Source organism: Eubalaena glacialis, chromosome 7 (genome assembly GCF_028564815.1).
Source record: "Eubalaena glacialis isolate mEubGla1 chromosome 7, mEubGla1.1.hap2.+ XY, whole genome shotgun sequence".
NCBI lineage: Eukaryota > Metazoa > Chordata > Mammalia > Artiodactyla > Balaenidae > Eubalaena > Eubalaena glacialis.
The window spans coordinates 7,862,827-7,889,884 of record NC_083722.1 but is presented as its reverse complement, the minus strand read 5'-3'; the positions used below and the strand labels follow the sequence as shown (position 1 = coordinate 7,889,884).

The window sequence follows — 27,058 nt, the reverse complement described above, 5'->3', positions numbered from 1 at the left end:
GGGGAGCTGGCAGAGCTCTTTCAGTGGAAGCAGGATGAGGAGCCTGGGCCCTAAGCTCCAAGAGGGAAGGGCTTTTTTGTATGCACAGCGCCTGGCACATCCAGGCCTGTCAATGTCTATTGGCTGTTGAATGAATTGTCTTGTCACCGGTGCTGCAACCATTTTCCCATTTTTTTTTTTTTTGCTGCAAAAAGCTTTATTGTTTCCATTTGGTCCAAGGCTTGGGAGAGGGCTCCAGGGTGGTTAAAAAGCTGCCTAGTGGCTGCAGAGAGGGGCTTCAGGCAGAAGCCCTGACACCAGAGGGGCTCCTCAAAGGCCACTGGGCTCCGGAAGCTCCTAGTCGTGCTTGAGGGTGAGCCTTTCAAAGAGATACTCGCCCAGCCCAGCCTGGGGACCAGCCAGCCTGCGGAGGTTGGTCAGGTGGTCACCCATCTTCTTGATGAGTTTCACCTCCTCATCTAGGAAGTGGCTCCGGGAAGTCGCAGAGGCGGGGGTCTGCGCGGGCACAACCCAGGGCATGCAGGTCCAGAAGGGCCTGGTTCAGGTCCTTCTCCATGTTAATGGCGGCTTCCATAGCGTCCTGAGTTTTACCCCACTCATCTTGAGATGGCTTCTGCACGTCCTGGAAGAGGGCGCGGCCGCCGTGTTGGTTTTGCATTTTCAAGAGACGTTCGGCGCTCTCGTGCTTCTCTTCGGCCAATTCGCGGAAAAAGTGGCCCACGCCCTCCAGAGCCACATCGTCGCGGTCGAAATAGAAGCCCAGAGAGAGGTAGGTGTAGGAGGCCCGCAGATGCATGTTGACCAGGCGGTTGACGGCGGCCTCCACCGCGGTGGAATAATTCTGACGAATCTGGGAGCTCATAGTTGATCGGTAATAAGGAGTTCGGCTCAAAAAATGGTGTTGGCTGGTCCCGGTGACCGAGGATAGCTGAGTGGCTGACTCCGAAGGTTGGAGGGTGGATAGATGAGTGGCTGACTCCGAAGGTTGGAGGGTGGTCGGAGGCTGGAGGAAAGGGCGACCCTGGGTCTTTTTTATACAAAAAAGTTTTAGTGAGTACAGTTTCATATTTAGAAGAACATCCAATATTACAGTGTGATTGGATCTTTAGGATACATAATTTATTCTTAAAATACACAAGTTATATACAAACACTGGAACACTCAGTCCCCAAAATACTCAATAAAGATGTCTGGGTGACACTTATAGAACTGAGCTAGCAATTTTTTCTTCTCTTTGGCAGAAAGTTTTGAATCCTCATCAATATTTTTTAGTAAATTCATTAGCTCATCCTTGGTTGTCTTCCTTGTATGGTCAGAATAATCACTTTGATCAATTCTCTGGCAATAAATATATCCTGTGTCTCTGTTTGGATCTCTTCCCTTCTGAATGTCCATGAGCTTAACACTGACAATTTTATGTAGAGTTCCAGGAATCTTAAAATCTTAAAAACATCTTTTTGATGATCCATTAAAAAGAGTACCAGAAGATCAGTTTTGCCTTTGGATAAATTTTTATTGTCAACAATAGCTTTTGAGAATATCCTTTTCACAACCATTTGGTTGTCACTTTCTTTCTGTAATTTAAGTTCAGAAGGATGTGCTGCAACAGCCATGAAATACAGTAGTCTTCTAAATTCTTCTCTATTTTGGGAATCCAAAAGCTTTAGAAAGAGCTGAGCAACTTCTAATGCTATTTCAGTCTTCCCATTCACTAGGAGTTCTGCAATTCCTAGTGTTCCAGGCTTAGGGCACTGACATCAATAATGTTACTATATTGAGAAATACAGACATTAGCCAAATTAGGAACTTTCATCCTATTTGTTTGGTATTCAGTCCGTTATTTAAAACAGCACTGTTTGAGTGTTGAAAATGTGGCTCTTTTTCCTGTCTGCCCTTTTGGCTGTCCTTGGGTATTGAAAACTGCCTATAGGAGAACTTTTTGAAAAACCACTTGTTGCAAGAGGGGAAGGCCTTAACTGTTCCCTTTCCTTCCTAATAGGCCATGTGACCTGCTTTTCCAGCACAGACAGCAGGCATTTTTTTGCTGCTGAGACTGAGCCGCTCAGCCTTCCCTACCTGCCCATGACTGCAGGCCAGGACAAGATTGACACACCTTTGGCTCACTTTGGAAGCAGTTATTCCTGAACTAGACAATTAATCAGGCTAGACGTGTTTACCCTCTCCGGGGCCGCCTTAAAAGCTTGGTTTTTCTTCCATTCAGAAGCCTTTATTGTTTTTTACATCATTTAATAATTTTTCCGGGAAACCTCCTACACTGATGGTGGGAATGTAAACTGGTGCAGCCACTGTGGAGAACAGTACGCAAGTTTCTTAAAAAACTAAAAATAGAGTTACTATATGATCCTGTAACCCCACTGCTGGGCAGATATCTGGAAAAGACAAAACCTCTCATTTGAAAAGGTACATGTACCCCAATGTTCATAGCAGCACTATTTATAATAGCCAAGACATACATGGAAGCAACCTACATGTCCACTGACAGATGAATGGATAAGGAAGATGTGGTATACACACACACACACACACACACACACGCACACACACACTGGTATAGTACTGTGCCATAAAAAAGAATGAAATAATACCACTTGCAGCAATGTGGATGGACCTAGAGATTATCGTACTAAGTGAAGTAAGTCAGACAAAGACATATATCATATGATATCACTTATATGTGAAATCTAAAGAAAAAAGGATACAAATGAACTTATTTACAAAACAGAAATAGACTCACAGACAAAGAAAACAAACTTATGGTTATCAAAGGGGAAAGGATGGGGGAGGGATAAATTAGGAGTTTGGGAATTAACATATACACACTAATATATAGATAATCAACAAGGACCTACTGTACAGCACAGGGAACTATATTCAATATCTTGTAATAACCTATAATGGAAAAGAGTCTGAAAAAGAATAGATAAATATATGTTTATGTATAACTGAATCACTTTGCTGTCCACAAGAAACATTGTAAATCAACTATACTTCAACTTAAAAAAAAAAAGAAATTTTCCAATTATGACGCTATCTAGAGCACAGCTCCAAAATGAAGAGGGTATTCTTTTTGTGAAATACTGGAAGACTCGGAATCTCAGTGAAATAAAGAAATAATCAAAGGGGGAAAGGCAAGCCTCAGCACCCCTAGGCTTTCTGTAGGAAGGGGCAAGTTAGCACTTGCCTGACTCTGGAAGACCTACAGAAGGATGAGTTGAGGGAGCATCACGTGAAGTTCGCTGCCTGCCAGGCTAAGTCACACCCTTGAGGCAGGCAGCAGCTGGTCGTAAGTAAAATGTCATAAAAGACCTTGCATGTTGTGCTGAAAAACTTGGACTTCACCTTGTTGCCAAAGGAGCACCACCTAAGATGTTAGGTCGAGGAGCTCCCGGGCAACAAGTGCCAACTGGAGGAACAAGAGCGAAATAAATCATGGTGGAAAGTACACATCAGCCGGCAAATGCATGAGGCACACGTCAATGATAATAATAGCAGTAGTATTACACGTAAGTAAAGCCTCTTAAACTAGGAGGTAAATGTGCTAGTTATGCCTCAGTTAACTACATTTCCTAGAAACAATTTGAAGGCTCTTACAGTCGAGGCTTTAGTCCTGTAGATATTCACAGGACATCAGATACGGCACTGTTTGAGTTTTTTCTTAAATAAAGAAATAAAGATAGGGGAAAGATTTAAAGTCCCAAGGTCACTAAGGAATTAATGGACTGGAAATTAGTAGAAAGTCTACTTTGTATTATTGTTTTTCCACTCCTTCAAGCTAGTCATGAGAAATACGTATGTTGCCTTATTTATGTCATTTATTTATTTTTAAATGTGTTGAATGAATGAAGGAATGGAGTCCACATCCCCAGGTGCTCATGGATAAATATTCTTTTGACTGGAATTGGGAACAGAGCAACGGGTATCTTTTTTTCTGACAAACAAAAACTCTGACCAGATTGACCAGATAGATTAAATGACATTAAAAAAAACACAACTTTCAATCAATTTTCTGGAGGAAACCATGCAAGACGTGCTTTCTCTTGTGTGTCATTAACGCCCACGATTACTAACAGAGCATGGTGCAAAAATGAGGAAGCCTGGGTTCTGGTCGCTTTTCTACCTTTAGCCGATTATGTGCTCTTAGGCCCCTACTCGCTTCCTCTTTTTTTTTTTTTAAATAAATTTATTTATTTCTTTCTTTATTTTTGGCTGTGTTGGGTCTTCATTTCTGTGTGCAGGCTTTCTCTAGTTGCGGCGAGCGGGGGCCACTCTTCATCGCGGTGCGCGGGCCTCTCACTATCGTGGCCTCTCTTGTTGCGGAGCACAGGCTCCAGACGCGCAGGCTCAGTAGTTGTGGCTCACGGGCCTAGTTGCTCCGCAGCATGTGGGATCTTCCTGGACCAGGGCTCGAACCCGTGTCCCCTGCATTGGCAGGCAGAGTCTCAACCACTGCGCCACCAGGGAAGCCCTCGCTTCCTCTTTATAAAGGATGTTCTCCCTGGTCCCTTCCAGCTTTTTAAAATGAGCTACAATTCAGTCTGTTGTAAGGTGAATCGCTAAGCAGCAGTGATGGAATCCAGGAAGTATGAGGTATGGCCCCTATCCTGTAGGAGCATATACGTTCACTAGGATTCAAAATACATACAGCTGAAAAGATAACCAACACAACAGGAAAGACTATGGCTCGGTTCCAAACAAGAGGATGTCCACCAAATGTGACAGGAACTCAGAGAGGAGAAACAGTTCCCTTGGAGGCAGGGTGGTTAGAAAGGGCTTCCGGTGGTGAGACGCAGACACCGAGAAGGCATTCCAGTTGGAGAAATGACAAGAGCGATCAAGAACACAAAAACAAGGAAGCCCAATGTGGAGAAATTTCCCAGGGAGGGTTGTAAATCTAGAACTTCTTTGACGTGGCAGCAGATAAAAACCTTCCAATCAGTGAACTACAGCCTCAAAGTACCAGGCATGTTTAGAGGGTGAGAGTAAGGACTTTTGCCCCCTGTTTCCCTCCCACAGCTCACCAGCTCAACCAGGGCCTGGCACACGGTGTGTTCAATGCTCGTGAATGGGTCCAGAGTCATCTGGGCATTTGAAAGTGCAATTTTCAGCTATGGAAGAAGGAATGTTGAAACCCATGTTTGCCCACTTTTAATTTATATGTTAGAACAGCATAGGCTAGGAGAGCCATCCATGATGTTTTTCCTTTTTCTTTTTGGCCACACCATGCAGCAGGTGGGGGTCTTAGTTCCCTGACCAGGGATTGAACCCGTGCCCCTGCAGTGGAAGCGCAGAGTCCTAACCACTGGACCGCGAGGGAAGTCTCCATGATTTTTTTCTTTTAAGCCGATTTCTAGCTATCTGGAGGAGTGATTTTACGGTACAAATAGCGCTTTTTTCTCTCTTCCCCCTAGCACACGCCTGTACAAAGACCTAACTATAAATGTACCACATCAGCACTGAATTCTGTTCATAATTCCTCACGCATCTTTCCTTGGTTTAATTGCATGTACTAATGCAAACTTCATTATACTTTCATAATTGTTCTGGGACTTGTTTTTCCATTCTCAATTAACTGCTATCCTGGAGTTGAGGAAGAAACTGAGGAAACACAGGCTTGAGCAAAAGCTAGATTTATCATGTTAAAATAGTGAAAAGGGCACCGGAAGGACTGGGTCTGATGAAGTTTTTGTTGGCGTGGCATGGAGAGGCGAAGTTATATCGGCAGAAAAGGTTAGGTAAATGAGGTGAGATGGTATCATTTCTTGGTCTCACTGATGGCTGTTCTTTGGAAGGTCATTTTTGTGTGGTTTGCATTGTTACTGAAGCAGGTCAAATGACTCAGGGATTCATTCCTTAATTATAAAATATAGGGATTTATTTTTTTATTATTATTTTTTATATTTATTTATTTATTTGGTGGCACTGGGTCTTAGTTGCAGCATGCGGGCTCCTCAGTTGTGGCATGCAAACTCATAGTTGCGGCATGCATGTGGGATCGAACCTGGGCGCCCTGCATTGGGAGCGCGGAGTCTTATCCACTGCGCCACCAAAGAAGTCCCTATAGGGATTTATTTTTTTCCCTCGGAACTAAGAGTATTTCACAAGAAAGTAAAGAAGGGTGATAATCTAATCCACTTTGGACAACCAGTTAAGTTATTCTGTTCTGGGTGGCTAGATAGTTTGTAAATGAAGCCTTTTATTTATTTGTCTATATCTATCTATCTATCTATCTATCTATCTATCTATCTATCTATCTATCTATCAGTGATGATTATGACGCTAAAGGGAAGAAGAAGATATTTCCGAAGCACATCTTTCACTAAAACAACAATTCTCCCATAATTGAGGAGTCCTCCAAGGGGGTTCACTGGGGAAAATCCACCTTCTCCTGGGACCCAATCATTTTATTTTCTATCCCGTTCATCTAATTAGCAACAGGAGAAGTTGCTGTCTAGATCACAGACGCAAAGCATGATTTCAAATTCTCATCTCAGAGGGGGTAAGAAGTTTAACACACAGAATTTTCAAGGCCTAGGTGGCAGGTCCAGGAGGCGGTCGTACCAGATCATATCATGGTAGTGTGAGCTGAAGTGATCTGCATCTGATTTTGATGGAGCAAAGGTGTCATGGAAACAATTCCTGCATGCTAAAGGATGCTAAGCAAATATTTGCAAAAGGCAGTCTACACAAATCCCCAGAGGCAAATGTCAAAGCCCGTGCAGCTAGGAGGCAACCTTTTAGTAGCAGAAATGTAGCCATTAGTACTATGAACAGCCTGAAATTGGGGGGCTTAGAAAATGAACAATCAATCATCCCACAAAAGTCACAGCCAATTAACATTTCAGGATGAAACTTACCACTGAATTTACCTGTGGAAATTAATTACTTAACCTTGGAAGAACTGACTCATTGTTTCAGCAAAACACTTGTTTCCAAAAGCCAAACTGGTGTGCCTGTGACTTGAGGTTAAGGATAGTCTAGGTCAAAAGTTTGCCAACTTCTGTTTGACATCTCATTACATGGAGGGGTCGTTAAAATACAGGTTGCAGGGCCCCTGCCGCAAGACATCAGTTAGTTTTAGGTGGAATTTAATCATTTCCATTTCTAACAAAGTCTTGAGACGAAAAGTTTGAGAACCAACGGATCAGATGCCAAAATTCTATGATTTTTTTTTTTCCCTCAATGACCCCACCTGATCTATTTCCCTAGGACTAAACAATATACTCTAAACAAAACAAAACAACCAATATTTCAGGATAAACAATACTGTATAATTTGGAAATACTTAATAAATATGAATTCAAATGGTGGATAATCTGATCCCTTGAATAAGGTTTCCTGTGGAAAGTTAATTGGTACTTTTAGGAAGAATGGCAGAAAATGGATATACAGAAAGGTGCTAGTTGCTGTTATTTAAATAAGAGAAACCCTAGTTGCAGGTCATCCTGCCCCAAATGCATTTTCTAATTTACTGTATACAGCGTGCACACCTGTGCATAATCCCAGTCTTTCACAAAATATAGATTAGGACTATTTACCGACAAACAGTGATGTTTTGCGTATCTAGTGTGCCATAAGCTGAAGGAGGAGGGTGCAGGAGAAGGATACAACCTTTTTTTAAAAATGAGAAAAAGTCAGAAAATACCGTATATCGGTGCAGACGCAGAGCAACCAGAACACGCGTGCATTCCTGGGGGAAGCGTGAATTGGGACCACTCTGGAAAACTGGCAGTATCCACTCAGTATCCACGGACACATCCTCTCCGCCGGCAATTCCATCCCCAGGTTTTTGCGTACACGTTTATCAAAGGATGCATCGCTCAACATTCACTGCAGCCGTGTTCATAATAGACCCAAATGCCCACCAACGGTTGTTAGACAGCAGGGTTTCTCTACCTTGGCACTACTGGCATTTTGGGCTGAATACGCCTTGTTTGGGGGGGGGGCCGTCCTGTGCACCGTAGGATGTTTAGAAGCATCCCTGGCCTCTACTCACTAGATGCAGTAGCACCCCTTGCCCCCTCTCCCCAAGTTGTGACAACCAGTAATGTCTCCAGATATCGCCAAACGTTCCCTGGGGGGCAAAATCATCCCCCCTCCCCAACCGCACACACCTCCTTCTCTCTGCACAGCAACGAGAATGCATCAGTAGAACTGCCTGCAACAACCACAAAGAGAATCTCACAAACATAACATGGAACAAAAAAAAGGCAGACAGAAAAAGTGCATGCTGTATATTTCCATTTCTATCAAGGACAAAAACAGGTAAAAGTATCTCTGCTGTCAGACATCAAGGTAGTAAGTGGGATGCTGGTTATTTCTGTGTCTTGATGCTGGTTGCGTGGGTGTGTCTAGTTTGTGAAACTGCATCATTCTGAACCCTAATGATATGTGCACTTTCTATGTTATATAATCTCGCCAGAAATGAATGAATGAATGAATAAATAATGAGTCAAAGTCCTTCTCCCAGAAATATTCTTCCAGCGGAGTCTCCCAGGTGTCTTTCTGGAATAACTAGTATTTATGGTTACCACTTCTAATCAAATACTCTGCAGGACCACATACCAGAGCCCACGTCACTTCTTCCCTAAGCAGACCAAGGCTGTTTCCACTCTGGCTCCTGACACCAGCCACCCTCAGCCATGACCCGACGACCTCTCCTTCCTACCAGTGGGCAATGCCCAGCAGAAAGGGAGTCAAGACGAAACAGAACAGGAGGTCAAAACTGAATTTAAAAACCCCTGTGCTCATCAACACAAAACTGAGTGCCAGCATTAAGGCACTTATAATCTACATTAGATAAGGATGAGAATTCCCTGGCGGTCTAGTTGTTAGGACTCCACGCTTTCACTGCTGAGGGTGGGGGTTCAATCCCTGGTCGGAGAACTAAGATCCCACGAGCTGCACGGAGCGGCCAAAAAAAAAAAAAAAATTATAGATTAGACAAGGATGGAGGGGGCACCTGCACGGACAAGCAGAATGTATGTTAAAACAGGGTACCAAGAAGTGTGAATGACACAGCTGGTAGCTGGCATCAGGGGCTCTCACCCCTACTTGCTCGATGAGGAAATTCTGAGTCTCAACTCAGAAGGTCACTGGTCTCCCAGTGACCTCCCAGCCCAGGGTCACTGTGCTAGCAGAGGCTAACCCGGGACTCGAATGTGAGCAGCTTTGCTCCGGAGCTCGTGCTGTTAGTACTACACTGTGCCATCCTGTACCCTTCAGGCAGGTTCAGGGACGTCTGGGTGTCAGCACCCAGATCTGCTTCATGGTCGAACCATGAGAAATAAGGAGAGCCGTTTTCACTTTCACTAAGACACGTGCCTTCCTTTCTCCAGCATTCTTTTTCTTTCTCTCACATTCAGTCCATCAGCATGTACTGAGAATGCACCTGGGCCTGAAGCACTATGAAATTTCTTTTCCTTTCCTTCCAGCTTCTTTATCGCTCCGAAAACCATCTGGACAAATCTTTTCCTTCAGTTCATATTGTAATTGACTTCCAAATTCCACCTTTCTAGCTCCCTCTTCAGGTGATCACATTTCTGCAGGTTTTGACCTGATCCAGGGGAATAACTGGCCCTGGGCCAAACTGGGTTTCTCAGGCCAGATCCTTGAACTGATAATAATTAACCAGGCACCTGGAAATAATCTCAAGGGACAGAGCCCTTGTGAACCATCCTTATCTCTTCTCTTTTTGCAGAGAATGATTCACCAATTGTCATGTAGATTATCCTTTAACGTTCACAACACCTCTGTGAAGTAGGCACAATTATTATCACCATTTTACAAAAAAGCAAGTGAGACTTAGAAAGGTCCAGCATATTACCCAACCTCAAGAAGTCAGGTAGCATTAGAGCCGAACTCTGAATTTATATATTTCTATATTGAACTGCTTCCCAATAAAAACAGATTTATAAGGGTATAAAAATTCATTCCGAGCTCCTTCTCTGCCCAGGGGCCAAGGCTACAGTTGGTGGAGGTGGGACCAGCATGTCCCAGAGCCAGGACTTCAGCTAAGCACTATGGGAAAGACTAGTTACATAGAGTGGGATGGAGAAAATAAGTGAATATACTGAGGTTAATGGGAGCCAGGTTCCTCACTGCTGGGGAAGGAAATGGAGAATAAAGGAATAAAGCCTTTGTTGTTGGATTGGAATTGGAGATCGTGTGAATTTGTGGATTTTTTTTTTTTTTGGCCTCACCACGTGGTTTGCAGGATGTTAGTTCCCTGACCTGGGATTGAACCTGGACCGTGGCAGTGAAAGGGCCGACTCCTAACCACTGGACCACCAGGGAATTCCCTATGGCTTTTAACATATAAATAGATAGATGGATAGATAGGCATGTGTATGTGAATGTATGAGATAATGTGTGAATGAGTTGGAGTATGTGTTTTATTTTTTTAAATTTTTTTAATAAGGTATGACTGTTTGTTTATTTATTTTTGGCTGTGCCACGGGGCTTGCAGGATCTTAGTTCCCCAACCAGGGATCGAACCCATGGCCCCTGCAGTGGAAGCATGGAGTCTTAACCTCTGGACCGCCAGGGAAGTTCCTGGAGTATGTGTTTTAGAATGCACGTGTGTGAGTGTGTATGTGTGTGTCACATGTGTATATAGACATTGTGTATACACATATATATATAATTTTATTCTAGCTCTGACCCCTGAAAGGGCACAGAAGTCATAATACCCTTGCGTGACCAGATCTTGGTTTCTAAATACCAATCTCTACTAAATAGAACCAGGGTCCTTTGGAGAAAATGGCTGACTCCAAAGCTGGGGCAGGTTAAGTACAAGATTAGCTTGGAAGGTCTACTTGTCCCAGAAAGTAAGGAAGTGCTCGAAGAATGACGGGGGTGTGTTGAAGAAGCCAACTTGAAGGGGTCCCCACTGGTCAAGTCTGGAACACTCTGAATAGCAAAATAAGTAAAACTAGTAATGGATTATAACCCATTGAATAAAATGGGAATCCATGTCCATGGGAATATAAATAAACAAACAAACAAACACATGGAGAGAAGAGAAAGCTCGACATTATAGATGAAAGCCAGCTAATCAATATAGAAGCAGGGATTTGGCAACTGACAGAGTAATAGAGTCTGGCAAGAACCATCAGTGTGCTTTGTGACCACCTAGAGGGGTGGGATAGGGAGGGTGGGAGGGAGGGAGATGCAAGAGGAAAGAGATATGGGAACATATGTATATGTATAACTGATTCACTTTGTTATAAAGCAGTAACTAACACACCATTGTAAAGCAATTATACTCCAATAAAGATGTTTAAAAAAAAAAAAAGAACCATCAGTGGATGATATAACTGGGGTGTGAACGTTTGAAGAACAGGATATCTACATAGTTTCAAAGTTTCTCCTGAAAAATATATATCAGTTATTAGTAATCAATTCAAAATACTTAGGAATTTACTTTAGAGATGAGACATTGGCAAACACTATTTTAACCAAAGGTCAAAGTTAACATCACCACTATAGGGACTTCCCTGGTGGTCCAGTGGGTAAGACTCTGTGCTCCCAATGCAGGGGACCCGGGTTTGATCCCTGGTTGGGGAACTAGATCCCATATGCATGCCACAACTAAGAAGTCCACATGGGGACTTCCCTGGGGGTGCAGTGGTTAAGAATCCGCCTGCCAATGCAGGGGACACGGGTTCGAGCCCTGGTCCAGGAAGATCCCACATGCTGCTGAGCAACTAAGCCCGTGCACCACAACTACCGAGCCTGCACTCTAGAGCCCGTGAGCCACAACTACCGAAGCCCTTGCGCTTAAAGCCGGTGCTCCGCAACAAGAGAAGCCACTGCAATGAGAAGCCTGTGCACCGCAACGAAGAGTAGCCCCCGCTCACCGCAACTAGAGAAAGCCTGCGCGCAGCAACGAAGACCCAACACAGCCAAAAATAAATTAAAAAAAAAAAAAAAAAAAAAAAGTCCGCATACCTCAACTAAGATCCGGCGCAGCCAAAATAAATAAATAAAATAAATAAATAAATAAATATTTTAAAAATCACCACCATCAGAACAAATCAACATTTCATGCTTCCACAGCATTACTTCTCTGATACATTTGCCCAAAGGCAGAACTTGAATCTAATCATGAGGACACATCAGACCTGCACTCTTCCAAATTTACAAGATCTTGAAAGACACAGACAGACTGAGAAATAGTTCTAAACTGGAGGAGCCTAAAGAGATATGACAGCTAAGTGTAGCTCAAGATCCTTCCTCAGGTCTTGGATTTATGAAGGACATTATTAATACAACTGGTGATACTGGAATAGGGCCTGTGGATTAAAGACTAATGCTGTAGCACATGATGGCTGTATTATGGTATGCTACTGTATGGGAGAGCCTCTTTGTTGTCAGGAAATACACTTTGAAATAGTGAGAGGTAATTTGCAAATGGTTCAGGAAAAGCATAAATGAGAGAGAGAGAGGAAGGAAGGAATAAGGCAAATATGGTGGAATGTTATGGGTTGGGGAGCATAAGTGAAGGGTATAGGAGAGCTCTTTATACTATTCTAATAAGTATATAAGTATTATAAGTATAGTAATTTTGAAATTAGTTTAAAATAAAAGGTTGAAAACTCATTAAGCTCTTCAAACATTTCCTAGATATTCAAGGAGTAGTATTTTCATTAAGTACGTTACTTAAGCCACAGAACTCCTAAAAGGCAGCCTGATGTATTAGACTGATCATGAATTAGGGGTCAAACAAACCTAGATTAAGTCATTTTACCTTGGATAGCCTTGGTTTTCTCATCCACAAATTGGAGGTAATAATATCTACCTCCCTCAGAGGATGTCTGAGAGGTATTAAATGACAGCCAAATGAAGCATCAGTATTAAGTCTTTCTGCTGTCTCCTTGAGAAAACATTTGTTCTATAGAATTTCTTCTTTAGACAAAATTTATATTACCTGCATCAACAAAACAGTGCCAGTGTTGGAGCTGTCTAGGATGCGGAAATAGCCCCAGTCTACAGAATTAACACAGGACAACAATTCTACCTAAAGACCATGACCAGAGTCCGCTCTTCCCCACTTTTTCTGACCAAATAGAAACTTTGCCCCTCTGAGTTTTTGAAATCTGGTTTTTAATGTAGGGTGGTATATTAAGGAAGTAACTTTTTAACAGTTTTCACACCAGGGCACATAGAAAACAGTCATTTGTCTGGCAACCATAAAAAAAAAAAAAAAAAAGAACAAAATTCTCTCATCCACAGGTGTCTGGCCAAGGGTCCCCAGCTGCCGTGGGCCTTGTGTGCCATACATGCTGCCAGGATCACTATATAGCCAATTTGTAGCCTCGCCCAGGAGATCAGCACGCACAGACACAGCTGAGAAGCTCAGCAATGCACAGAAAGTATAACAAGGAAAGAGCCTGCCATTACAGGAAGCAGTCTGGGAAAAAACCTAAAGCACTCCGTACACTTTGGGAAAAGATGGAGCCGTTTGTAGCTGCGCTCAGAATGAGGCTGTGCAGGGCCCTGGGACCTTCAGGACAACTCCACATTTCTATTCTCAGGCTCCACGTCTTGTCAGTAGTGACCTATTGTTGCAATTAATTTGCGTGTGTTTAATGTTTATTTATTTATTTATTTTAGGCTGCGTTGGGTCTTCGTTGCTGCGCGCGGGCTTTCTCTAGTTGCGGCGAGCGGAGGTTGCTCTTCCTTGCGGTGCGCAGGCTTCTCATTGCAGTGGCTTCTCTTGTTGTGGAGCACAGACTCTAGGTGCACGGGCTTCAGTAGTTGTGGCTCGCGGGCTCTAGAGCGCAGGCTCAGTAGTTGTGCCGCACGGGTTTAGTTGCTTCGCGGCATGTGGGATCTTCCTGGACCAGGGCTCGAACCCGTGTCCCTTGCATTGGCAGGCGGATTCTTAACCACTACGCCACCAGGGAAGCCCTGTTGCAATTAATTTTATTCCCAATCCTGCCTTGTCCTTAATTTCACTTCCCCTCCTATCTTAACCTTCCCTTTTATGGCTTTGAAGCTAGAAAGCCACCCCACACCTAGCTTTTGCCTGATTGACAAGACCGAAGCCTTGTGACTTTACAGGGCTCAGGACTGAGCCCTGTAAAGTCACAAAGAGCAGCTAAAAACAGCTGCACACAGCTTAGTATTCGAATGGAAAATTCTACCAGGGTGGCTGATTTACCTTCTATAAAAATTGTTATGATTTTTCACCATGGTTAGAAGGAGGTCAGTTAGGATTGCAAAGATTATAGGAATTTGAAGCTCACTTCATTCCTAATAAGGAGAAAACTAGAGAGACACATTTATCAATCCTCAGAGATAAAAACAAATGCTTGCGAAACTCTGTCAGACCCTGCCCTAAATTTGTCAAGCTTGGTAACACAAGAAATAGTATTTGAAACAGGAAAGTGGTGTGCATTTAAACAACCCCCTCCTAAGTTTCTAGGTGGTCAAATATAGTTAGCACAGACCAATGCACACACATACAAATGGAGACTGCGGCCAAGGGGCAAATCTTGTGAAATGGAAGAAACAAAAAGTAAAAGCCACAAAAACATTAACTGGGACTCCAGCACAAACCCTTCATCTCACTGTTAAAGAGCTGGGAGAAAAAGGTCATAGGCTGGAGAGAGCAAATAAGGTTTTTTAGACCGGAGGGAATTGTAGCCATTTGATTCTTCAAAGGAGGAGGAATTATGGTTTGCATAAAACCACAGAAAAGGGTCAAATTTCAGTAACTACATGTTAGGACATTATCTTGATTAAATGGGTTGCTTTATGTTTTAAGTGTCTTAGCTAATTGCTTAGTCAAAGGATTCAGGAGGAGGAAACCTGAATTAACTTTTTAGCCATGCAGTGTGTCCTTAATTCAACGTTGGACAATTTCATCTTTTAATCCATCCAGTCTTCAAAACAAATTCAAGTGTCTTTGGCACTTATGAGTTGGGCGTCTTTGGGAAAGTAACACAAACTCTCCTTACCTCAGCTTCCTCATCTATAAAACAGAGATTGAAACAATACCAAGGTTCAAAGAAGCAATGTCCAAAAGGCCCTTAGTCTTCTTCCAAGAAGATAGACCAAAGGCCAAGAAGCACATGAAAAGATGTTCCACATCATTGCTCATTAGGGAAATGCAAACCAAACCACGGGAGATACCACGGCACACCCACTAGAATGGGTAAAATAAAAAGACAGGCAATAATGAGTGTTGGCAAGGATGTGAAGAAATTGGAGCTCTCATACACTGCTGGTGGGAACGCAAAATGGTGCACCTGCTTTGGAAACCAGCTTGGCAGTTCCTCAAAATGTTAAACATAGAGTTACCACATGGAACAACAATTTTTTTAAATTTTTTAATTTTTTGGCAAGCATGTGGGGTCTTAGTTCCTTGACCAGGGATCGAGCCCATGCCCCCTGCAGTGGAAGCACAGAGTCTTAACCACTGGACCAACAGGGAAGTCCCTGGACCAGCAATTTTACTTTTAGAATCTACCCAGGAGAAATGAAAACATGTGTCTATACAAGGACTTGCCCAGGAATGTTGACAGCAGCATTATTCATAATGGCCGAGGAGTAGAAACAACCCAAAAGTTTGACAACAGATGAACGGATAAACAAAATGTGGTCTACCCACATAACAGAATAGTAGTCATCTGTATAAAGGAGTGAAGTACTGATTCATGCTACAACCTGGATGAACCTCAAAATCATTACATTAAGTGGAAGGAGCTAGACATGAAAAAACATATATACGGCTTGATTTATATGAAATGTCCAGAAAAGGCAAATCTATAAAGACAGAAAACAAAGGGTTGAAAATGGGTGTGAGGTTTCTTTTGCAGGTGATAAAAGTATTCTAAATTAAATTGGGGTCATGGCAGTGAACCTGTAAATATACTAAAAATCATTGAATTGTGTACTTGAAACAGGTGTTTTACGGTATGTGAATTATATACCTGAATTACATACCTCAATTCTGTGGTGTGTAAATTATACCTCAATAAAGCTGTAAACTTAGAGGAAAAAAGGAAGTTTGTCCAGTGCCTGAGATTGAAAAGAACTCATGTGATGGTGACGTACCTGCCTTCTTTTGTAGTGACTAGACCTGGATTGATTGTCAGCTGTCAGTGATTTGAGCAGTAGAAGGCATTTGGGTTTGCATGAAAGCAGGAAAAAAAAATGGGGCGCGAGAGGACGGTCACATCCCGGGGTCTCAGGCGAGTCCCCGGGACGGGCTGCCAAGTGAGGGACCTTGGCTTCGTGCAGGAAGGAATTCAAGAGCGAGCCGAAGTAGAGTGAAAGCAGATTTTTTCAAAGAGATACACACTCCATAGATAGAGTGTGGGCCATCTCAAAAGGCGAGAGGCCCCAGGGTAAGGGGTTGTTAATTTTTATGGGATGGGTAATTTCATAGGCTAATGAGTGGGAGGATTATTCCAACTATTTTGGGGAAGGGGCGGAGATTTCCAGGCATTGGGTCACCACCCATTTTTTGACCTTTTATGGTTGGTCTTGGAACTGTCATGGCGCCTGTGGGTGTGTCATTTAGCTGATGCATTACAATGAGGCTCAAGGTCCACTGGAAGCCGAATCTTCCACCATCTTGGGCTTAGTTGGTTCTAACCAGTTTATGTCGTGTCCTCAAGGGCTCTGTCATTCTTTTAAACTGTTTCAACACCATGCTTATTTTATAGTAGCAACATAGGGGAATCAAATTCAGTCTGACGCCCAGCGCTGTGTGTGAGTTGAGACCCACAAAGATAGAAATCTCACTCTGTCTGTCCAGGACTCTGCACTCTGTCGGGTCTCCAGAGATACTGAAACAGCAATAAACCCTCAGAAGAAGATAAGGGCTACCAGGGAGGAAAAAAGAGCACAGAGGGCAAACCCTGCCTGAGGGTGGTGCGAGGTCAGAGATTTCACAGAGCTCAGTACAGTTCAGCTGGGCCCTCAAAGATAATCAGGATTTCTCTAGGCAAAGAGAAGCCTAGGGGAAAAACTGGCTGAAAGGCCAAGCGGTCTCCTTAGCATTTATACATGGAATTCAAGTGGTAGCAAAATAAAGCACTTTACATTTTCTGAATATTTTAAATCAGAGCTTCTCAGGGTCAAAGTGACTGGCAAATTCCCTTAATTGTTGATTTTACTTTTCTAGCCCTGAACGAAGACTGTGTCAATCCCCCAAATGCATGAAGAGGTGATGTAGGCTGACCTCAGCGATCAGATGACCCCTAACTCCTGCAGACCCACCCACACTCCCAAAGTTTTCTGATGGATTTAGCATAGGTCGTAAGGATGCCTGCCCTTTGGAAAAGGAAGTAGGGGGCAGGATTCCTGTCCCCCGGGGACTGCTTAGAAGCTGAATTAGAACTGAAAATAACAAAATAAACTTTCTGCAAAACTGCAGGAGAATTTCCTTCATCTGGAGAAAATATCGTGTTTAAGAGAAGCAGAGGGCTTCCCTGGTGGCGCAGTGGTTAAGAATCCGCCTGCCAATGCAGGGGCCACCAGGGTTCGAGCCCTGGTCCGGGAAGATCCCACATGCCGCGGAGCAACTAAGCCCGTGCGCCACAACTACTGAGCCTGCGCTCTAGAGCCCGCGAGCCACAACTACTGAGCCCACATGCCACAACTACTGAAGCCCGCGCGCCTAGAGCCTGTGCTCCGCAACAAGGGAAGCCACTGCAGTGAGAAGCCTGCGCACCGCAACGAAGAGTAGCCCCCGCTCGCTGCAACTAGAGAAAGCCCGCGCGCAGCAAGGAAGACCCAATGCAGCCAAAAATAAATAAATAAAGAAATTAATTAATTTAAAAAATTTTTTTAAAAAGGAGAAACAGAATCGCACTCTTTTCTCTCCCATTGATTGGCTCCTCATTCAACAGTCTGCTTTGGCCAATTCAGCTTTTGGCCAAGCCAGAAGTCTAGGTCCTGGTGGCAATCATCCAGTTCACGTTCTCACTTTTGGGGTACGGGAGGTGGGGGTGAGGCAGGGAAGCGGGGCTGAGGGCGACCAGGACCCATGCACACAGTTAAGAGGCGATGGAAGTGGCTCTATGACCGAAGGAGGAGTAAAGTGGGTGGGCAGGGTGGCTGCTTCGGTGGGAGGGAAAGGAGCAGAGAAGCTTCTCTGAGGAAGCAAGTGACATCTCAGCTAGATCTGGAGAACAAACCAGGATGAACAGCAGAAGTAAAGAGCGTTTCAGAACAAGGGAACAGCATGAGGAAGGGCCTGCAGACCATTTGTCTTCTAGACAGTTAGGATGACAGAAGCCTGGCAGAGTTAAGAGGCTCTCAACTCATCACAGAATGCTGCTTCCTAATAAGAGGAAAGAGAAACCAGCCACTTAAGGCTCTACGCATGTGATGTTGCTAAGAAAAGCAACAGCTGAGGGGTAACCTCTGTGGGCCACATATCCAGTTTCTAGCAAAAAATTATCCCTGTACCTTCAAAACCAAATGTTCTTCTTCTCTCTCTTTTCTTTTTTTTTTTTTGATCGCACACAGAAATTTTAAAATTGTAACACTAAAACTTCAAAAATCCACATCAAAGAACTTCATCTGTTCCCCCTCTCTTTGAACGTTTAATGAGTTCCTACGATGGACCGGGAACAATTTGTGTACTGTCTAATCCTTCCCACAGTCTGACAAGGAGATTTTTTAAAATTTTATTTATTTATTTATTTATTTATTTGGTTGCTCTGGGTCTTGGTTGCAGCAGGCGGGCTCCTTAGTTGTGGCATGCGAACTCTTAGTTGTGGCATGCATATGGGATCTAGTTCCCTGACCAGGGATCGAACCTGGGCCCCCTGCGATGGGAGCACAGAGTCTTATCCACTGTGCCACCAGGGAAGTCCCCTGACAAGGAGATATTTTGATGACGAATCAGGCTCAGAGAAATTAAGCATCTTGCCCAAAGTTGTACAGACTGCAGGTGGCAGAGCCAGGACTGCTTTTAAATCCCACCAGCAAATTGGGAGCCCCCGTCTGCTGCAGAGTAAACAGATCTTTATTTAGATCATTTGTCAAAAACACTCTACAGTTGCTGAAACCTGAAATGCATTCAACTGGTGACCACTGATTTTAGTTCAGTTGGGCCTAATTCCTTTTTTTTTTTTTTTTTGTCTTCAATCTCCTTTTAGCTTCCTTAGTATGAAATTAAGATAGGTCACCATAGGAAGAAATGTTATTTCTGAATATGAAGTATTAATAATTTTTTCATTAAATTAATGAAATTTTAATATTAATTTGATATTTTAAAAGTCTTTATTGAGATAGAATTGACACACAGCACTGTGTAAGTGTAAGGCATATGGCATAATAATTCGACTTATATACATCACGAAATCATGACCACAATAAGTTTAGTGAATATCCATCACATAGATACAAAAGAAAAAGAAAAAATTCTTTTTCCTTGTGATGAGAACGCTTAGGATTTACTCTAAGAACTTTCATATAGAACATACAGCAGTGTTCATTATATTAATTATGATGTACGTTACATCCCATACTTATCTTACAAATGGAAGTTTGTACCTTTTGACTGCCTTCATCCAATTTCCACCCCCATGTAACCACAGATCTGATCTCTTTTACTATGAGTTTGTTTGTTTTTGAAGTATAATTGACCTATGTTAGTTCCTGTTCCACAGCACAGTAATTTGCTATTTCTACACATTTCAAAATACTCTCCACAATAAGTCTGGTTACCATCTGTCACCACCCAAAGATATTACAGTGTTATTGACTCTGTTCCCCATGCTGTACGTTTCATACCCGTGACTCATTTATCTTGCAACTGGAAGTTTGTACCTCTTAATCTCCCTCACATATTTCTCTCCACCCCCCAGCCTCCTCCCCTCTGGCAACCACCTGTTTGTTCTCTGTATCTACAACTCTGATTTGTTGTTTTTTCATTTGTTTTGTTTTTTAGATTCCACATATAAGTGAAATCATATGGTATTTTTCTTTCTTTATTTGACTTATTTCACTTAGCATAATACTCTCTAGGTCCACCCATGTTGTCACAAATGGCAAGATTTCATTCTTCTTTATGGCTGAGTAATATTCCTGTGTGTGTGTGCGTGTGCGTGTGTGTGTACCACATCTTCTTTATCCATTCATCTGTTGATGGGCACTTAGGTTGTTTCCATATCTTGGCTGTACTAAATAATGCAGAAATGAACATAGGGGTATATACTGATGCATGTTTTTGAATTAGCATTTTTGTTTTCTTTGGATAAATACCCAGCAGTGGGATTGCTGGATCGTATGGTAGTTCTATTTTTAATCATTTTGAGGAGAGATGGTATTTCCTTGAAAAAGAACTCACAGATATCCCAACTCACTGATTTCCTTTCCTATGCAGTTGACAAAAGTCAGTATTTCTAGCAGATACAAAAACAGAGATTGTTCAAGCTAATAGTAAAACTTATCCCCCACATTTCCTACCCCTGCAAGTCTGCCCATACACCCAGTGATCCTGGAAGCTCTGTGAGCATAATGTGTTTGAGAAACATAAATTCCCTCTGGACATAGCAAGATCCCAGCCAAATCCCTGGGGCCACGACTATGAGTTCCCAGAAGCAGCTTTATTTAGATCTGTTCTTCCTCGCTCCTCTCAAGGTTCCAGCATTCGGCACCTCAGCACTGCATCTGTACGTATAAAAGGGACTAAAGCAACTAGCCAGCCTCCAATAATGACAGAGAGTCCAGCCAGTATGGACTCTATAGCAGAAACTCAACAAGCCTCCCCTTTCAAGGGCACATGGGTACATACAAGACAGAGAATACCAGAAGGGCTGGTCCATAGGCTGGTTCCTGGAGGGAAAAAATGAGAAGCAAGTAGAATCTGTCTTCCAAGCCCACGATCTCCAATTTTCTTCTTTTCTCTCTATTCCTTCCCCATCAGATATCTTGGCATTCCTTTTTTCTCCCATCTCCAACAAAACCTGCTCTCAGATTTTTTTTTTTGGAGATTTTTTCAGAATGAGAAAGGAGGAAAGGCTCTTTTCTCATTCATTCATTAATATGAATTTGAAATAAGCTCCCACTGAATCATATCAGAAATATTCCTTTGTAGCAAGTGGGGCAGAAACCATTGGTCAGTTTTGAAATCTTTAAATCCACGGACCACATGATGAATGAATCATGCCCACTGAAAGCCCCTGTCACAGGCAGAGCCATGCAGCCTGGAGGGGCACATGATGCATAACTCATAAGGGAAGTAGGAGGCAGTGAACGTGAACGTCTGGCCGCTAAAAGGATCTTTTCTCCAGTTGGAAGTCAGCCACAGCTGAGTCAGATGAGAAACTAAAATGTGGCCGTCTTGTTGTAGACGGGATTAACGAATGGAACTGGGGAGGAGAGAGTTGGGGGGAAAGTGGGGGAAAGATGGAGGGAGGAGAAGTGGGGAGGGCAGAAACCCTCATTTCCCAACAGCTGGTGAAATCTGTTGGGCAGTATCTTTCAAGGCCCCTGTGAACTCTCTTTGTATAACACTTCTGTCCTCATGGGCCCCTTCGCTTGAGTGGACCACCCAGGAATTCTCATCTTCCAAGAGGCTTCCAGAGGACCTGTCATGGCCGAAGGGCCTTCCTATGTATTAGGAGACCACGTTTTGTTTTGCATTTTGACACTGCCACCCTGGCCACACCTGACCCGAATGGTCTGGGGCCTCGACGGAGGGCAGCGTGTCTACACAGAGCTCAGCCACAGCCCAGGAAGTGGCCTGGAATGAGAAAAGGGATGCTCGTTGTACAGTGACGACATGACCCACAGCAAGCCTCTCTGGGAATAAATATCTGAAGGAGACAGAGGAATTGCCATCAACGGAACAGCCCAGAATCTGGCTGGAGACACGAGGGGAAGGCATTGAAAGTAGAAGCCGCGGGGCCCACAAGCAAGTGAAAACTCTGAAGCAGAGGTAAGACTTTCCTATAAGGAAAAAGAAGCAGAATGAAGATGCTGACACACGAGCACGGCCGACTTCTCCGTGTGGCTCGGACGGCACCACTGCTGGCTGACCATTCTCCCCAGAGCAGGGAGGACACCTGGCGGCCTGCTCTGTCGACTCCAGTAGCCACGGGCACAACTGATATTTGGGGTATATTGGGTTAAATAAAATACATGATTTAAATTCATTTGACCTGTTAATTTTTGTTTCTTTAATGTAGCCACAAAAGATCTAAAATTACACATGTCGCTCACACTGTATTTCTCTCAGGTGGTGTTCTAGTTCCCCATGAGGCCGTTTCAACCGTGAGATCTTTTTTCGTCTGTCCTATTACTCCTTTGAGAATCCTAATAAGCCCCCAATCACTGCAATCAACTAGAGCAATCTTAAAATGTCCAAAACAAACAACGAACATCATACATCAGCAAAGAATGACCCTCAAAACAGAAATGACCCAGATTTTCACATAGCAGGAGGAACAGTTAAACAAGACAGCCACCTAAGTTTCTGATTCCCTTACCTCCTCATGACTAAGCCCTACACTCAGGCCCAGCTCAGGTCCTGCAAGAGTTGGCTGGACCAGTGAAGGGCCACAGGCCTCTAACAAGTATCCTCCATTCCCGTAACACAGAAACAATTTTAAGGGCTCACTCTTTTAAGTTTTTGAAATGCATGGAGCAGTCCATTTGTTTTCCATTGTTTTGCTGATCTGTAATTGCTGGTATTTACCAGAGGTGTAAAAATCTAGTTCCAATAGAGAAATCATGTTGAGAACTCAACACTTGTGTTCAATAAATAGATTAGAATCATTAGTTAGTATCACGAACTTCAGAGTGGAAGAGACTCACCGGCCATCTTGTCCAACACTTGATAATTGAGTTCCTTGACAGGGTTTCTTCAGCCTCTGCTTCCGAATATCCCTTGGGCTTGTTCACCACTGAGGAAGCTACCCGTTCTAATCCCGGATCCGTGGGTTCTTATATCTCCCACCACTGACCCTGGATTCTTCTTCCAAAACTACGGCATTGGTTCAATTTCTGTCTCCTGGGCAAACGTTTTAATTACGTGAAGGCAGTGATCCCTTTTCAAGTCTTTTGCAGATTGAATATCCTTTTCGTTTGTCTTGGTCCCTTCTTTAAAAAATGGGGTCTGGCCTTTTAACCTTCCTGGCTACTCTCTTTGGAATCTGCTTTGTCAATGTCTCCCTTTACAGGTTGGTGCCCAGACCTGAATGGTCAATACATATGTGGTCCAAGCAACACAAAAGTGAGAAGAGGGGCTTTTACCTCCCTCATTCTGGGTACTACAATCCCATATAAACAGCTTAATGGTCATGCCTCCCCACTTCAATTTCTTGAGCCCTGATTTCTTTTTTGACCATGATCTCTGCCAAAAGAGGTCATTTTATATTTTTTTAATTAAAAAAGTAATAAAAAATAAAAATTTTTATTGAAATATAGTTGATTTACAATGTTAGTTTCAAGTGTACAGCAAAGTGATTCATATATATATACACATATATATATCTTTTTTTCAGATTCTTTTCCATTATAGGTTATCACAAGATATTGAGTATAGTTCTCTGTGCTATACAGTAGGTCCTTGTCCTGATTTCTTTTTTAACAGTTATATTTATTTATTTATTTTAAATTTATTTATTTATTTTTGGCTGCGTTGGGTCTTCATTGTGGTGCGCGGGCTTCTCATTGCCGTGGCTTCTCTTGCTGCGGAGCACGGGCTCTAGGCACGCGGGCTTCGGTAGTTGTGGCTCGCGGGCTCTAGAGCGCAGGCTCAATAGTTGTGGCGCACGGGCTTAGTTGCTCCGCGGCATGTGGGATCCTCCCGGACCAGGGCTCGAACCCGTGTCCCCTACATTGGCAGGTGGATTCTTAACCACTGCGCCACCAGGGAAGTCCTGTCCTGATTTCTTTCATCACTAGGACATTACCCCTTCCTGCTTTGGGAAAACCACAGATTTAAAAAGCATTCTATCACAGCTGCCTTCTAAGTAGTTGTATTTCCTTTGATTTTATGCCTGCACCAATCCTCTATTACTAGGATTTTAGAATATTTTTCTTTTTTTGCTATTATAAGTGACACTATGATGAAAATACTTTTAAATTAATCTTTTCCCTATCTCTGTTTATTTTTTAAGAATAAATCCCTAGGAGTAAAATTAAGTAAAAGGATATGAACATTTTCAAAGCCGTTTGATATATATGTGCCAAATTGTCCTTCAGAAAGACTGTGCAGGTTTATACTTTTCTAGTGGTCTGTATCAGAACACTCATTGCCCATCCTGGAGTTAGGTTTTTTTTTTTTAACACCAATTTGAGAAGTAAAGAATTGTAATCATTTATTTTAATTTGTATTGGTGGTGAGCATTTGTATATGATTGTTTAGCATATGTATTTCTACATGTCATGGTTAATCTGATGTGTTCCTTTTTCCTATTTGTGGGATGTATTTATGTGTTAAAGATATTAACCTGGCTGTATGTTGTTTCTTTTGCAACTACTTTTTCCCCAGTGGATTTTTCTGTTTTCACAATTTTGCCAAGTATTACCAAGGAAAAAATAAATAAATTAATTAAAAAAAAAAAGCATTCTAAGTCTAGGAAGCTTTGTATACAAACATCAAAAACAAGCATCCACGATGGTTCACAGCCCTGGCTGTTCCTGAGAATTTCCTGGAGGCTGAACAAATACTGAAGTCCACACCTACCCAGGAAATCAGGAAATGTATTTTTAAAAGCTCCAGGCGACTGTAATATGTATCCAGGGTTGAACCACTAATCTCAAGAAACCATGACCTTGATGCTCATGTTGATTCAAGTTAGTTTTCCTTTGAACTGTGAATCTGAATTTTTATTTCAAATTGAACTAGCAGAACTGAATTAGTTCACTGTAAACAACTGGAGATTATTCAAGTCATTTGGAACTTGGACCAAGGAAATGTGGAGTAAGTTTAGGAACAACTGAGACCGAATTGAAAATCACCTTAAAAGAACATCAGGCTTAGGCAACCTGGTTTATAATTGGCATGTTTGCTTACTAGCAGGGTAATTTGAGCACATCATATAACCACACTGGTTTCATTGTCTATAAAATAAAGGCACTGGTCTAGGAATCTTTAAGATGCTCTAAATTTCAGACTCAGTTCCAGGAAAGAACTTGCAAATGAAAATTGTTAAAGTTGTATCTTGCTCTCATTTTGAAATGATCTGAATTTAGCTATTGGAGCTTCAATAGGGGCAAAGGTATTATTTAAGTGTTCAAACTGCCGCTCAAATTTAATTTATCATATTTATGCCTGATTTTAAATACCATCACTTTTGAAGGAGAATTGTGTTTAATCTTTCATTTGCCAGTCAGTGTTCCTCAGTTCCTTGCCATGTCTCAAGACTACAGCACATATTCGAAGTGGGTCTATGGGCTCAGAAAGGTAGCTTGGTATGTCAGCAAAGTCAAGTCAGACAGTCGGTCTCTACCTCTGCCTTAATCACTATGCCTCAGTTTCTTCATCTGTAAAATGGAGATGAGTTATATCACCCACTCTGTGAGCAGAGCTGCTGTAAAGATTTTTTTAATGAATAGTTGAAACTGTAAAGATCTTTAAAAATGTTAATTTTTTTTTACTATTTTTCAGTGGTTCATTCAGTATTGGCCACGCAATGTTTATTCATAAAAACAAAAGTTAAGAGACATACATACCAGGAATCCTATTGAGTGTGACCCAGAAATGTTCATCAGGACTGTAGGTGTCCTTGGACCAGGACAGTAAGTCAAGTGCCTGCTGGTCTTGGAGGACAAAATTAGCGAATTCTCTCGTGAGGGCCACGTAGGCAGTGCCAAAGTAAATGGTCATGTTGTGAGGAGGCGGAGTTTTCAATTTCGCGGTTTTAATCATGTAGGAATTTTTTTTGCTCAATAGTTCTTGGTGGACATATTTAGTCCGTCCAATAGCATGATCGGGAGGCAGCACCCCTGGGGTGATGTTTTTCCCTTTAAATCCTTTCAGATACTGAACTATCTCCCTGTTGGTTTTCAGGGGGAAATCTTGCCCACAGGTGTTGATGGCATATTTCCATGGAACCTCAGAGCCTGCAAGATCTTTGATGCAGTTCAGGTCAGCCTGGAGCCTGGAAATCCCACCGTAGACCACGGGCTCCATCTTGGAAGCCAGAAAAGCATTTGGGAAGCAGCTCAGTAATTGCTTCACTGCATCTTTAAATGTATCTGTTGCCTTTTTATCCACATGAACACAGTAGACATTTTGGGGCATGTAAATTGCCCTGAAGAGTCTCTCAAAAGTGCCAAAATCTTTGTGGATGGTCATCATGTAAGCCAAAGGGAAGCCAGCCTCTTCTTCAGAGAGTGCTTCTGTTATGTAGTGACTTTGAGCTATGTACTCGTAACAGGTAGATTCACTGAGGGTAGTTTTCAATGCATTCTCCGTTGGGTAAAAAACCTTCCCCTTAAAAATCTGACGACAGACTTCTGCTAATAGCGAAGCATTGGACAGAGATGCTCCCAGGAAATTTTTATTCTCCCATAACTCATTATTGTAAACAAACACAAAAATCAGAGCAGTGACCAGAGACACACAAAAAAGACACTGCTTCCAAGAGCCCATCATTCAAAACCAGGAAGTGAGTAAAATGTCTCTTGGGATCTGATCAGAGCATAGGTAGATTTAACTTACATTTTCTCCAGAATCCATAACCATCCTTTTGGTAGGTGCAGTTCTGATCGGCTGTTCTGTAACCTTCCAGTTGAACATGCTTGTCCTTTTTTTCTGTCTTCCTTTTCTCCTCGTTTGCCACTGCACTGCATTTCCACCTTTCCTCCTCACATTTCTGAAGTAACTCTTTGGGATTTGCTTTGCTCAGTCCCCACGCCCCCTTCCTGCAACCTGTTTCTACATAAAAACAAGTTGCCTCAGGGAGGTTTTGACTCCAACGTGTCCACGTTTCCCTACAGGAAAATCGCCAAGGGGTGAACTGACTATTCTGAAAGCCATTGCTCTAAGACTTTAACCCCAGCCTCTTCTCCTGGCCAAAAGGTTGGCAACTGTGTCAGCTCCAACTTCCTGTTAATC

The 27,058-nt window shown here is 42.7% G+C and overlaps 1 protein-coding gene and 1 pseudogene across 3 annotated transcripts in view; both read right to left on the bottom strand.

Moving 5' to 3' along the window:
* Window positions 1–27,058, bottom strand: part of LOC133094951 (N-acetyllactosaminide beta-1,6-N-acetylglucosaminyl-transferase-like) — a 39,190-nt gene extending 12,132 nt beyond the window's left edge. The window contains exons 1-2 of one of the 3 annotated variants that reach the window (XM_061195708.1): window positions 25,672–27,058; window positions 23,569–23,915 (exon numbers count right to left, since the gene is read on the bottom strand). In XM_061195708.1, coding sequence (XP_061051691.1) covers window positions 23,848–23,915; window positions 25,672–26,596 — 993 coding nt within the window. In that variant the 5' untranslated portion in view covers window positions 26,597–27,058 and the 3' untranslated portion in view covers window positions 23,569–23,847. Of the gene's footprint in view, window positions 1–23,568; window positions 23,916–25,671 lie in introns of those variants that run through there. The other 2 variants (XM_061195709.1, XM_061195707.1) reach the window with 2 other exon arrangements.
* LOC133094953 (ferritin light chain-like) lies at window positions 170–25,756 on the bottom strand (annotated as a pseudogene).